Source organism: Musca domestica, unplaced genomic scaffold (assembly GCF_030504385.1).
Source record: "Musca domestica strain aabys unplaced genomic scaffold, Musca_domestica.polishedcontigs.V.1.1 2, whole genome shotgun sequence".
Classification (NCBI taxonomy): domain Eukaryota; kingdom Metazoa; phylum Arthropoda; class Insecta; order Diptera; family Muscidae; genus Musca; species Musca domestica.
Window position 1 is genome coordinate 38,688,408 of NW_026712249.1, and position 14,455 is coordinate 38,702,862.

The 14,455-nt window shown below is 39.8% G+C and overlaps 1 protein-coding gene across 14 annotated transcripts in view; it reads left to right on the forward strand.

Annotated features, from left to right (window-relative positions):
- Nucleotides 1-57: 57 nt before the first annotated feature.
- LOC101891151 (mucin-12) overlaps nucleotides 58-14,455 on the forward strand; it is a 133,090-nt gene continuing 118,692 nt past the window's right edge. For 2 of the 14 annotated variants that reach the window (XM_011296861.3, XM_020039242.2), the window contains exons 1-4: nucleotides 58-223; nucleotides 4,300-6,723; nucleotides 10,728-12,269; nucleotides 12,387-13,115. In XM_011296861.3, coding sequence (XP_011295163.1) covers nucleotides 5,230-6,723; nucleotides 10,728-12,269; nucleotides 12,387-13,115 — 3,765 coding nt within the window. In that variant the 5' untranslated portion in view covers nucleotides 58-223; nucleotides 4,300-5,229. Of the gene's footprint in view, nucleotides 224-357; nucleotides 483-503; nucleotides 668-3,621; nucleotides 3,780-4,276; nucleotides 6,724-10,727; nucleotides 12,270-12,386; nucleotides 13,116-14,455 lie in introns of those variants that run through there. The other 12 variants (XM_020039230.2, XM_011296845.3, XM_011296847.3 and 9 more) reach the window with 12 other exon arrangements.

A 14,455-nucleotide genomic window follows, 5' to 3' on the forward strand; every position in this document is an offset into this window, starting at 1 on the left:
GTGATTGCATTCACAAACATTCCCAATAGCCGCTAATTGTCATCTGTCAAACGCTTCGGAACAAAGACAACCATTCACAATTAAACAATCGTATAAGCGTTCGTTCTCTCGGGCGTAGAAAATTTGTTTCGGTTAGAAAAAACAATAAAAAAGTGGAAAATAATTAATAAAAAGTGTCAAAAGCTTCGTTCAAACATTAAGCGCACAATGCACAATCAAAAAAGTATGGAATATCTGTGATTTACTGGCAGCAATTCGTATCAAATCGTCGAAGAAAAACTTGAGAAAATTTTCAACTCTTCTTTCGTTTTTCTTTTTTTTTTCTTTGCCTTCTACTCTTAATGCATGTTTTCACAGCGGGATGGATTGTGGATGCTCGCTCCTCTAAACCGTGAAAAAAACATACAAGCCCATACGAAAACAGAGAAACAGACAGAGATAGACCTATGTGACGAATGAAATAGTAAATGTAACGAAACGATGTAAGAAATACACACACAAAAAGTTCATATATTTTTCTAACGAAAAGCAAGCAAAAAACGCAAAGCGACGACGATGTAATTAAAAATAAATACACAAATCGAAAAGAAAATTAAAATGGCAAAATGCAAGAAGGCCCACTGAAGATGGGTACGATGTAAATCGGTGTTAAGTGCAAGGATTAGTTGTGAGAAAATAATGAAAAATTCTATGGAAAATTACATTAATTTACATCTGCGGTTGCTCTCCTCACGTCGCGTTTTTTTCTCATTCGTTTTATTTCACTGGCATGTACATGCTGTGTTTGTGTGCGTGTGTGTGTGAAGAAGAAGTGTGAATCTCTGTGTGTGTGAGTTTGGTGCGACAACGAATGGAGTAAAAATGTGTGTTTGTGTGTTGTTTGGCTCATATGTGTGTTTTTAGTGTACGCTTTGGCATAATTTTGCAAAAGGTTGTCGAAAAAGTTGATAGAAGAGAGAAAGAAAAGAGGAAGAATCAAAAGAAACAGAGGAAATAGATAAAAGAGAAATAAAGAATATGTGTGTGCGTGCTTGCCAGTGTGTCGTACATTCAAAGAGAAGGAATTAAGGAACCGCCGTCCTTTATGCCTCAGCCTCCTACTCCTTCTTGTTTTTGTGTAATCGTGTCGTCCTCGGTCCTCTCGTAGTGTATCGGTTCTTTTGAGATATAATTTATGTTGCTTACAATGAGCATGTAAAATGTTGTGTTGTTTTTGTACAACAATATAATGTGAAAAACAAATAACCCAAAAAATTAATGCTAAATTAACTACATAGTAAATTTACAAAAGTTTGTGAAAATGATAAATTGAAAAGAGGAGCCAAAAATAAAACAAAAAAATTAAACCCAAATGACCGGCCCATGTACAGCCAGCTAGCTAGCCATCCAGCAGACACACACAGTCAACATTTAATTTAATGAAGTTTGGAAGTTATTGTTGCTGCTGCCGTTTTTTATATATTGTTGTTCTACGTTTTATTACTATTCCATGATTGCTGACGGTGTTGTTGTAGTATTTCTTTTGCGGTTAATAAACTTGCAATGTTTTTTTTTCTTCTCATCATCTTTCCATCATCCTACTACTCCCCACACCTCCACCGACCAAAACACACACACACACACACAGATCTACACAACACGTTAAAATGTTTTGGCTAAGCTCCTCTATGCCCCTCCGTACGTTCGTACGTGTGTTCTTTGGTTAAATGTGTGCGTATTGTTTATTTTTTCGTGTGTATCTTCTCCAAATGTTTTTTTTTCGTTTCTTTATATTGTTTTATTATTATTGTTTTTTTATTGTATGTATGTGAAGATCATTCTTCGTGTGGTCATTATCGTTTCATTTTTTTTTTTTGTTGTGGCGCGGTTTTTCTGTCGTGCGTAATTCTTGGTGTAAATAATTTGTTGCAAATTTACATTTCTTCAATTCGGAAAACATTGCTCTTTCCAACGAGGACAAATCGTGTTGACATATAACGGAGAGAAGATTCATTGTTCTGTATTGACCCGAGTGATTGATGATAGTATGCTCTTTCTCTGCGAAAAAGAAGAAGAAAAGCCTTGCATTTTTAAGCCCTTAATTGATAATGTTGTGAATTGTCACTATCGATCCCTTGTTTCCTTAGGGATCTATAAGGCCAAAAAAATAAACCTGCAGGAATTATGGGGATATTGCAAACGTTTAAATAATGGTGGAAAATGCAGATTTTAATGGAAAAGATGTAGGGTGACTATTCCTTTTGACTCATTTCCAGCAGATTTTCAAGAAATTCCTAGTGTATTATTTGCCGTCAATCAAATATGTGATTGAAATAGAACCGTCTTTGATGTCATAGCACAAAAAGTATTAGAGATCTCTATCAAGATAAGCTATTCCCAGTAATATGGGGATATAGAATTAGACCTAGACGCTGGAAATCAGGTCATTTTCAAAATCCACCATCCAGTGCTAAAATTTCAAATTATAATTATTTAATTTAGTTTGAAATAGTTAATAATTTCGTAAAAATTCCAATATTGGCATAACCAAGAAAAAAATATCAGGAAGGTTTTGTATCCATTAGGAATAAAAAATGTGGTTAACTCAAAACAATTAAATTAAAAAAAAATCCATTAGAAAAAATTGAAATATTTTTTAGTCCTGATTTAGACTAGGTATGACAGTAAGAGCAGTTTTTTCCGTTTCTATCCTCTTACCTCTCTTTCCTGCCTGCAAGCATGGACTTGCTGCAAGTAAACTTGCCTAATTTGATTCGGTCTTACTAAAATTGGTTCTATGTGCTTCTCTTATCATATGATTCCTCATTATTCTAAAATGCTTGCACCGCCCGGAAATGCTCCAAATATTTTGCCTTAATTTCAAATAATGTTTATGTGGAGGATATACGTACCAAAACAAAATCATCTGCAGGAAATTTTTCCTTTCACTGCAACTTGCAATTCATGAATGAAAGTTTTCAATTTCATGCGACCCTAAATCATCTGCAGGAAATTGTTCCTTTCACTGGAACTTGCAATACATGAATGAAAGTCTTCAATTTCACTTATATTTGGCTTACAACAGAGGGTAATATTTGCCCTATATAATTATTGGAACCATTGATTTAAACCTGTTGTAGGTCATCTATGCAGAAAAGTCCCACTTAATAGCTTCAGTCCCCTATTCATTCTTAAGAAAGTGTGTCTCCTCTTTAGTCGATCTGCCCCACTTCTAATTAAATTTCTTTCCAATTACATCAACATTTTCTAAAAATGTCTAATGTCTAGTAATCTTATATTTGGAACTTTGAATATTTTTACTAAATTTAATGACATTTTTTATCAGCCCCATATTTAAGCAATTATTTAAATATCCCATTGTTTCCCATCTCTGCAACCACACATTCAAGGTCATCTGCGATAAAAATTCGAACCTACCTTTTCTATCCAAGTAAAAATGTTTTCAAAACAAAACTTTTCTAAGTGAATTATTTAGGACCCCAATTGGGAATCTATCCCTTTTCAAAAAGGCAAAACAACAAAAATGAATAACAACGACAATAACAACAACAATACCGACATCCATCTTTCAATCACTACTCTCATTTGGCATACATATTATTTTGCTTCCTTCTTTCAAAGTATGCAACAAAAAGACACACTCACACAACACGGCACAACATAAATACCAATTTACTACATTTTGAGATTGACAACTTGAACTCTCTTGCTTCGTTTCTCTCTGCCTCCTCTCTTACTTGGCGTGTAAATGGTAACTTTTTGACACCGGGCTTTTTGATGTTAGTTTTTCTTTTTTGCTTTGTATATTTCCTATGTTCCTATTATTTTGATTAGAATAGAGTAGATGTTGCTGGTATACAAGAACACCACCACCAAACATCCTCATCGGCACAATAATAAAAATAACAACAATAATAATAATAACATGAGAACTAGAGAGAGAAAGAGAGAACAAAAATTCATACTCACACATGACAGAGATTCATGCAAGCAAGCAAACAAACAAACAAAAAAGCATAACAAAACAAGTAGTGATGTGCTAGAAAGAGACAACTAGAGGTGCTCTATAAACTACGAACGGGCGCTATGTCAATAATAAAAAAGATGAGAAATGCAAAAAAAAAACATACATGAATAAAATGAAAAAATAAACGGAAGAGACAAAATAAAAGAAACATCATAAAATATACAATAAATTATGGAAAAAAGCAGAAAAAGTTTACTAAAACCTCAGTGCTCTTTGTGTGTGTGTGTTTGTTTTATTCTGTTTAATTAGTTCTTCTCCTTGTAATAAAGCAGCAAATGAAAATATGATTAAATTGAAAAGAAAATAAAACGAAAAAAAGAAGAAGAAGAAGCAGAAGCATTAATAAAAAAAGATTATTGTGGTGAATTTACTTACGGCGGTCGTGTAAAGTCAGTGAAAAAAGCGAAAGAAAGAAAAAACATTGGCAAAATTTGGCTGCAGAAGAACTAAAAAAATAACAAAAATTGGAAACTATTTTCCTTTTTGTCGAGAATAATTAAATCAACAACGGGCAGTAGCTGCTTAATACCATTACTTCTCGTCTTGGAAAATATTTAGACGAAAGCCCACAAGAAAATAGAGCGGCTATCAAAAGAAAAATCAGCAGCAGCAACGGGGGCGACAAAGGCACGACGGGAATATTCATCGATTTTTTGTGTCTTCTACTCAAGTGGAGTTCTTCCGTTTGGTTCATTATTTTTTTTGCCTCAACGAGTGTTCCCAGCGTCGTCAGTTCCTGTCCCCTCCCAATATACACCCCGGTGGAACCCATCAACTACCAAGAACATATATATTACAAAAAAGAAGAACACACAGCAACAACAACGTCGATAGAAAAAAAAAGACGACCAACATTGTTGTTGTCGTCGTTGTCTACTTGAGATTGTCTACTTCCTCATTACCTTTGGCTTCGTTGCATCTTCCTCGAAACGACGACAATCCGACCCGACCTCCCTGGGCTGCCTCCCCTTATCGGATTTTTTGTGCTTTTAGGCTTAGGATTGCCATAGATTAGCCATTTTTTTTGCAACCAACCACCCACAAGCGACAGGCGCTCAGGCAGACAAGCAGGCAGGCATACAGCCAGATAGACAGACAACATAACTCATTTGCAAAACTGGGTCTCCATCTAATGACCTATCATGTTGTCTTGTTTCAAAAGCAATAAATTACCTTAAATCTTCTTCGCTCATCATCCCGTTATGGACAGCAGTAGCAGCCAAAAAGATCAAAAGCCGCCTGGGTCCAATCATTTACCACCTAATTCCGCTCATAGTTTGGCTGTGCCGCCGCAGCATCAACAGCAACAGAATGCGGTCGGTGGCAGCGTTGCTGGAGCTAACAGTAGTACAGGTGGCCTAATTGTCACAGGTGGAGGAGGCCAATCATTGGGTGGCGATCAATTGCATTTACCCCCACCAACAGCAGCACAAAACGCCATGAACAGTGGCAGCAATGGCGGCAGTGGCAGCGGCATGGGTGTCCTCATGGCAGGATCAACAGGAAATTTATTGAATAACACCACCAGCAACAACTCATCGAATCTCCAAATAATGGGTGGCACAGGTGGTGCTGGCAATATTGCAGGGTCTGCCGCAGGCTCCAGTGGCTCGGCGGGAGGAAACTTTTTTGTTAACAACATCAGCGGTTCCTCAGCACCAGGTGCTGCTGCTGCTGCTGCCAATAACAGTGACTTCGACTCCGACACTGAGCTTTCAATTGTGGCCGCAGCAGCGGCGGCAGCAGCCGCAAATTCGGCAACAAACGGTTACACTTCCAACACGAACAATAATGGCAATGTGAGCAGCAATTCCAATTCTTCCTCCTCCCTAAATGCAAAACAGCAGAGGCAGCAGAAAAGGCGAAGGGAACGGGCCCTCAGGCTACAGGCTGAACGTGATAATCGCAGTGCGACTAATACGACAGCGAACAGCAATAACTCGGCTGCCAATGCCAGCTCCAATAACAACAACAATAATAATAGTAGTAGTAATAATAACAACAACAACAATGGCAGCAACAATTCCACAAATTCGAACAACAACAACAGTAGTAGTAATAATAGTACACAGTTTCCTAATGCCATTATCAATACGACGGTGGCCACAAATGTCAACAACAGTAGCGGCAACAACAGCAGCAACGCGAACAGCGCCAACAATGTTATTGGTGCCACCACATTAACGTCCTCTTCCTCGTCATCATCATCGTCCTCGTCGTCATCATCCTCATCGTCGGGTATTGCCTCCACAAATACCACACCAACATCGTCGGCCGTCACCGCCACCACAACCGGCACCAATAACCAACATCTCTATCAGGCCAGCAGTGCTAACAGCATGGGCGAAGATAGCAACAATTCTAGTGGCATTTTTACAACAAGTTCCAGTAGTAGTGCCAACAACAATGCCCTACTACCACCCACAGACAGTATTGCATCATTGCTATTGAATCCTCCCCATTCGCCGGATTGCCATTCGGGCATTATGGCCAGTCCCAGTGACAGTGAAGGTGAATCGTTGGACGAAGACCTATTGTCGACATCATCCTCATCGACACTGTTACTGCCGCGTGATAAGCCAATACCACGACCACCGCCGCCAGTGCGACGACGTTTGCCCCGATCACCGGTGCTGGAGGAGGAAATCATTGATGGTTTTGCAATATTGGAATTTAAATCCTATGAAGATTTGGAGGTGAGTAAACATTAAATGGGGCAGTTTGTAGTTTTTTTTTGTGAATGAGTTTCGTTGTACATTTGACCTATTTTTCAATGGGAATTTATTGGGGACTTGTTTGCAATATTCAGGATAGCCAATTGTGGCATATTATAGAATAGTTCCAGCGATAGGTCGCCTCCGCAAAAATTGGTTATTAGACCGTCAGGACAAATTTCTCAAATTCTATATCAAGGGATGTCACGATTCCCTAAAAATCAGTGTAGTAGTTTATGGGCCTTTGGGACTTTATCGCAAAATATGAATATGACTATTTCCTCTTTCTTCTTTCTTCATCCTATATGATCCACAGGGATCTGAGAACATTAGTGACCTAAATTGGTCCTGTATATCTGAGCTTTTTTTAGATGAACATTTTATGACACTTTTATGGACTTTGTGATTAGCTCCCTTATGAATGATCTCATTCATCTATTTACCATTTATTTTCGGAGAATCTGGAATCGCTTGTCGTCCCCCGGTAGGTCTTCTTGCCAGTAAAGGTTTTCTCAATTTCAATAGCTTTGAGCACACTCGATGCTCCACTGTTCATTACCAGAAGAAATTTAATTTTAGTCTCAATTTTCTTCCAGAATGGCTGGTATGTGTCCCCAACAGCGTCCCGAAAGATCTTCTGGTTAAGGGAGATCTATCGATGATGGGTGATTCCGCAGGGTACCTCGTACCCAGAGTTCCCGGTAGTATCGACCTGCTTCTGAGCCAAACTCTTCTTCGAGTCCAGTTGCTAGAATGCGCTTATTCAATATTTTTGAGGAGTGGATATTCTGTTTAAAGAAGTCATACTCTTTTTTTTCGTTCCCATAAACTCGGACTTTTGATAACCTCAGTCTTGAACGGCTTCATTTCAAAGTTGCAATTTTTCCACTGGATATAATTGTCACCTCGTTTTTCTGTAGCATGGGGAAGAAATCGGAAGCCATACTGGACGGGATATGTTCTTCCGTCATCTTTTCGATAAATTCAGCCTTGGAGAGTTCCATTACTTGGGGCAATATATTTTAAACATTTTTCACCTTCCGCTTACTTCTCCCCTGCTGACCCCGAAGCTAAGACAATAGCCATCAGGGGAGCGGTCTTCGTGTTTCATTTTCTCCACGCATAAATATATCCCTCATCGGAAAAGCTGTGAGATTTTTTCGTCGCGCTAAGAGAGAAATCCGTGTGACATGATTGACCTTTAGGTATATGGGGGTACATCCCCTCGTACTTCCCCAATGTACCCAATTTGAAAATTTGGGTCCTTCACAAAGAACGGCTCTTTTGTCTTCGAGGTCTTCAAGTAATATTTTTACACTGCGACGAATCGTTCCTCATTCCAAAGTCCACGTCAGTTTGGTTTATCGGAATGTATTTTCTCAAATTACCAATTTGCGAATCTGATCATCCCCAATTCTATATAAGACAAGGGATGCCTGTTAGAACAAGACAAAGATTTTCATGTTCGCATTATTTCACTTTTACAAATAATGTAAAAAAAACGCAAATTCCTTCCCAAGGAAGGGCTTCTTGGCCTTTGAGATCTTCCTGTCGAAATTTTACTTTTCCACAATTTCTTCCTCATCGGAAAATTCGTGGTGAAATTTTTTTCCAGGCTGGGAAGAGAATCCTTTTTGATCGAAACATATATTGGCTATATGTTGATACACCCCTTCGTCTTTCCCCAAATGTAAGATCCACTCCAAATTCCAACAGAAAGTCATTGTGAAAGAAACAATCATTTAAACAGGACAGGCTTCATCAATTCGCAGCGTTGTTTCAACAATATGATATCCCGAAAAGGGAGAGTCGCACGAGAGCCATCCGTTTCATCGATATGCCCCTATGGGATAATTTGGGGTGCATCATCTGCCTCCTTATTAGAAGTCCTTGTCCAAGAAAGGAATGTTAAAACTGCACAGATTTTATTTACCCACATCGCCTGCTCCTGGGACTTTTCCCCTCGATTTTTTCATATTTTCAGATTTGCCGAGTACACCATGAACATTTTTCAAGTGTAATATGTATAGAAATCTGGCTTAATTGTATATATAGGGTATATCTCGTCGAAACGGTCACTGATGATTTCAAATTCTTTTCAAAGATCTCAGTGAAGATCTTTTGAATTTCTGCTTTAACATTTGACTAAAATTCTTAAGGTGTCCTTGTCGAAGAAGCGTCTTTTACGATTGGGCAGAGACAAAATTGTTCCACTGCAAATTCGGTGCACTATCGGGAGGCCCCCGATTATTTATTTTTTTGGCAGTCTGGCTTTAGCCATAGGGAGGCGGAATCTGTTTGATGAGGTTGGCTCCATTGGACTATGGGCTATATCTCTTTGAAGGCGTCATAGATGCCTTTTTCTTTTTTCAAGGATCTCAGAGGGACCTTGTCGACAAAGGAACAAAGGAACCTTAGACATTTTGTTTTATTTTTGTTTCCGGTTTTTTTTTTCGTTTTTCTATTTCGGGGGATGTTCCCCCTTACACCCGTACACTGGCTCCAATGGATATATGAGGAGTCTTCCTTGGAAGGGATCTCCGATGACTTATCAAGGATCTCAGGGGGAGGTGATTGCTATACAGGTAGCAACTCGGTAGACCTTTTATCGTTTTTATACCCTACACCACATAGTGACATGGAGAAGGAAGCTAGATAGACCCATAGTTACTTTTGATGATCTCCATAGAATCACTTTCTGAGTTGATTTATGCATGTCAGTCCGTCTGTCCATGTATTCTTGTGAACAAAATGCAGGTCGCATTTATTATCCGATTGAGATGAAATTTTCCAAACAACATTTGTTTGACCCAAGGACGGACCCTATTGGAAATTGGAGATAATAGGTAAAAAAATATATATAGCTCCCATATATATCTTCGTCCGATTTGCCCTTTATTGTGCAACAAACGTGTAATATCAGCTTGAATAGCATGGAATTATGCACAAGCAACCAAATTAGGCCTGAAAATAAGTATGCCAAATTTGATCGAAATCGGTTCAGATATAGCTATAGCTCCCATATATCTTGTTCATCCGATTTGTTATTTTTGTACTCCACAGCCGTAATATGCATTCTGTAACAACAGTATTTGGGGAAATACATGAAATGCAGCTCAGAAATACCTTTGCTAAATTTTATCGAGATCGGTTCAGATTTGGATATAGCTCCCATATATAACTTCGTCCGATTTACCTTTTAATGTACACCAAACGTCTAATATTTGCCCAATTGGGATGGAATTTGGCACATGCGACCGAATTGAGTCTAGAAGCTAGTATGTCAAATTTGGTGATGTCGGTTCAGATATAGCTATAGCTATCATATATATTGTTCATTCGGTTACGGATCCACTTGCATTTCATTATTAGTTCGAGACTTTTATCCTTAATTCGCATCTATCCCCAATCTTGTAGTCAAGAATATATTCACTGCTTTTCGAGCAGAGGATTTCTTATCATAACCGGAAAGGCTTTTCAAACAAACCCAGATGGGTCAAAAGGTCAGAAGGCCCTTCCTTTCATAGAAACGAAAGGGACACATTACAGAAAATCGGAATATCTTATTATAGTGTAGAATACCAGATTTCCTTGTTATAAGAGAACCGACAACTATCTCATAGAAAGCCAGAATCTTAGGTCTTTTTATAAAATACAAACAGAAAATGTATTATGGCTGGAGGAGGGTCTCATTATACTACTAACGCATTTATGCAAGGACAGCGTTTCTAATTGTGACCACTCCAGGGCATAAACAGCTTTTGAAGAATTGACAATTTGTCATTGTTGAGTAAATTCCCTTCAAGTGCTCACCCAACATCTATGTGGGTGATGGGCTGAGCCAATTTGGATGATAACCCTTTGAACCATATTTACATGTTATTAACCTTGCCCCATGCAAATTGAACTTGGTAATTAATTAATTGTTTTTTTTTTCTCTTCCCTTTTTCTTCTTCATCTGCTTTTCTCTCTGTGCAACTTAACAGTTTGCAATTAAATTGGGCCAAAAACGCAAAGAGAAACGTCTGTCAGCGCTGGAGGAGCTGACATGCACGTATAGCATTGAGGAAATCAAAATGCCAAAGATCATTGATACAGGACAGCCGCATCCAATACGAAGTGGTGGAGGCGTTGGAAATATCAACAACAACAACAACAATAATAATAACAGCAACAACAATAATGGTGGTATTGGTGCTACAGTTACGGCTGGAGTTGTCACTGGTTTGGGCTCGTTAAATCTTAATCACAATAATAACAACAACCATCATCATAATCTCCACCATCATCAGCAGCAACAACTACAACAGCAACATAATTTACAAAAAGAAAACCCCATGATGATGACGACACCGAATAACAATAACAACAACACAAACAGTACTACCGGTAGTCATCACAAGGATAATAACAGTACTCGTATGGCCACAATGAATGCCAATAATCATTCCATGATGATGGTTAATAACAGCAGCAGCAACAACAACACAAACGGCAACAGTAACACCAGTAGTGGGAATAACATTAGCAATAATTTAAGTGTTTCCACAGATGTCAATATGGCCAGCGTTGCAGCAGCAGCAACACCAACACCACCACCAACAAGTGCGGCGACACCTGACACCAACAACGGTGCATTGGCGAAAAGCACAGCTTCACCCACCCCACCCATACCCATGGATACCACAATAGCATCCTGGAAGGATGGTAGTGGCCAACAAGCATCCACAGCGTTTAGTCAACACAATGGCGATGCCGGTGTCTCGGATCGGACCGGTAGTGAAGATCACAACGCATCTCCTAGTGCCACCGAAAATGGCAACGATAGCAGTATTATGATGGATACATGTGATGGCAGTAATGCTGTCGATCTGGGACAGCAACAGGTATCATCTGTTGTTTTGGGCTCAGCCACACAGACACAAACTGGAGCAATGGGTGCAACACCAACAACTCCTTCCTCCCTACCAAATTCCAATGCCACAAATTCCATGGATACCACCACCACCACCTCCATATCCAACACAGCAGTGGCGACTTCTAAAGTCTCCATGAATAGCAGCAGCAACTCAAATGATAAAAGCACAAAATCCCAGGCGGCGAATATCTCGTCCGCTGTGGCAACTGGAAGCCAGTCTCACCTGGGGACGCAAATACCAGCACCAGCAACGTCCTCGTCATCATCTGTGATGGTTGGTGGTAGCACAACTCCTCTAACACCAAATATGGTAAACAGCCCCTCCATGGCGGCCAACTCCAGTCAAGGGCCCACACCTTCCTCCGCTGCTGCCTCACCGGCAATGACTGGCAATTTAATGGATAAATTGACAGCCAGCCCTGGCCAATCACCGCAGCAACAACTGCATCCGCATGCAGCATCCATGGGCCTACATCCCAGTCTGGGTGCCACAGGCGCAAGTGATAACTTTAAATCAAATAGTATACATCCACATCCTGGACTGGGGCCACCTTCCTTTAAGTCAATGTCTTCATTGGCCGGCAGCAGTATACCAGGAGGAGCATTTAATGTAAGTAACCCCACCTGGTGTTCAAAATCCCAATCTACCAGGGATTTTGAACACACACCCAAAATGAGATATAATTTTTAGAACCCCCTTTTTAATGCATTCCTCTCTCTTTTGCAGAAATCAAACGCACATTTAATGGATCAAAAGATGCACAATAATAGTAGTAATGAATTTATAACAAATATGGCTGCAACACCGCCATCGACGGGCAATGTCGTTTCACAACAGACGCCACACTCTTCAGCTTCCCCGGCAACAACAACATCAGCACAGCCTCCGCCGCCGGCAGCAGCAGCATCGCCAACAGTGGCCAATTCGATTGGTGCGCAAATAAATCAAAAAGATTTACATCACCATCATCATGCCCTGCCACCGCCACCTCACGGCCATCCTCATGGACATCATATGCTGCCGCATCATTTGGCAGGAGGTCCTGGCTCAATAGGTCCGCCGCCACCCCATTCGACGAGTGCTTCACCCATGGGTGCATTAATGGCTGGACCAACGGCTGGTGGTAAACATCCAGGTCATCCGCATCATACGCCGTTGCAACATCATCATCAGCAACAATTGCAACAGCAATTACAGCAGCAGCAACAGCTGCAGCAACAACATCAGCAACTGCAGCAGCAACATCATCATCAGCAACAGCAGCAGCACCAACACCAGCAGCAGCATCTTCACCACCAACATTCACTTCATTCACATCTTCAACATCAGCATCAACTTCATCATCATGCACAACAACAACAACAGCAGCAGCAACACCAGAAGGATATGTTGTCTTCAGTTGGTGGCAACAGCGGCGGCAGCAGCAACAGCGATCACAAGGATCGTTTAAGTGATGTAAGTTTTTTGTTTTGTTTTAAGGGCAACGACACCATCCCGTTTACGTTTGGTTTTTAATGGAAGGTATTTAAAAGCAATCCAAGCTCGAGGTAGACAAGAGATGCTTCTTATAAAGTAGAAGAAATGCGAGAAGAGCTGTAAAGAAAAAGGTCTTCGTTGAGACATAGAAGACCTCATGCTCTTTTTTGAGGCATAGAAGACTTTAAGGTCTTCTTTGAGATATAAAATGCCTCAAGATCTTCTTTGAGACACCGAAAACCTCATGGTCTTCTTTGAGACATAGATGACCTCTAGGTCTTCTCTGTAATATAGAAGACCACAAAGTCTTCTTTAAGACATAGAAGACCTCAAGGTCTTCTTTGAGACATAGGAGAACTCAAGGTCTTCTTTGAGACATAGCCCTCTTTGAGACATGGAAGACCTCAACGTCTTCTTTGGGACATAGAAGACCTCAAAGACTTCTTTGAGACGTAGAAGACCTCAAGGTCTTCTCCGAGGCTTTCCAGACCTCAAAGTCTTCTTCGGGACATAGAAGACCTCAAAGTCTTCTTTGAGAAATAAAAGTCTTCTTTGTGAAATATAAGACGTCAAAGTTCTCTTTTGAGATATAGAAGACCTCAAGGTCTTCTTCGAGGCTTTCGAGAGCTCAAAGTTTTTTTTTTTTTTTTTTTTTTTTTTTTGAGGAATAAAAGACTTTAAGGTATTCTTTGAAACATAGAAGACCTCAGGGTCTTCTACAAGACTTAGAAGACCTCAGGGTCTTCTATAAAACTTAGAAGACCTCAAGGGGTTCCATAACACATGGAAGACCTCAAGGTCTTCCATAAGACATAGAAGGTCTTCTTTGAGTCATAGAAGATCTCGAGGTCTTCTTTGAGACATAGAAGACCTCGAGGTCTTCTTTGAAACATATAAGACCTTAAGGTCTTCTTTGAGACATATAAGACCTCAAGGCCTTCATTGGGGCATAAAAGGCATCGAGATCTTCTTTGAGACATTGAAGACCTTAAAGTCCTCTTTGAGACATAGAAGATCTCAAGGTTTTCATAACATATTCGGACTGAAATTCTTCTATAACGTAGGACAGACCTCAAGACATATAGATGACTTTAAGATCTCTTACAATATATGCCTCTATAGCACGTTGAAGACTTCTACAGATTATAGAATACCTTAGGTTGTAACATAGAAGACATCTATAGAATATACACGAGGTCTTCTATGGTAGACGTTTAGGTATCTATCTGGGTATAAAACATTAAATAGCTTTGGGTCAACTATTTTGGATCTCAGGGTCTTCTATAACATATCGAAATCCTTTATTACTTCTATAAGAT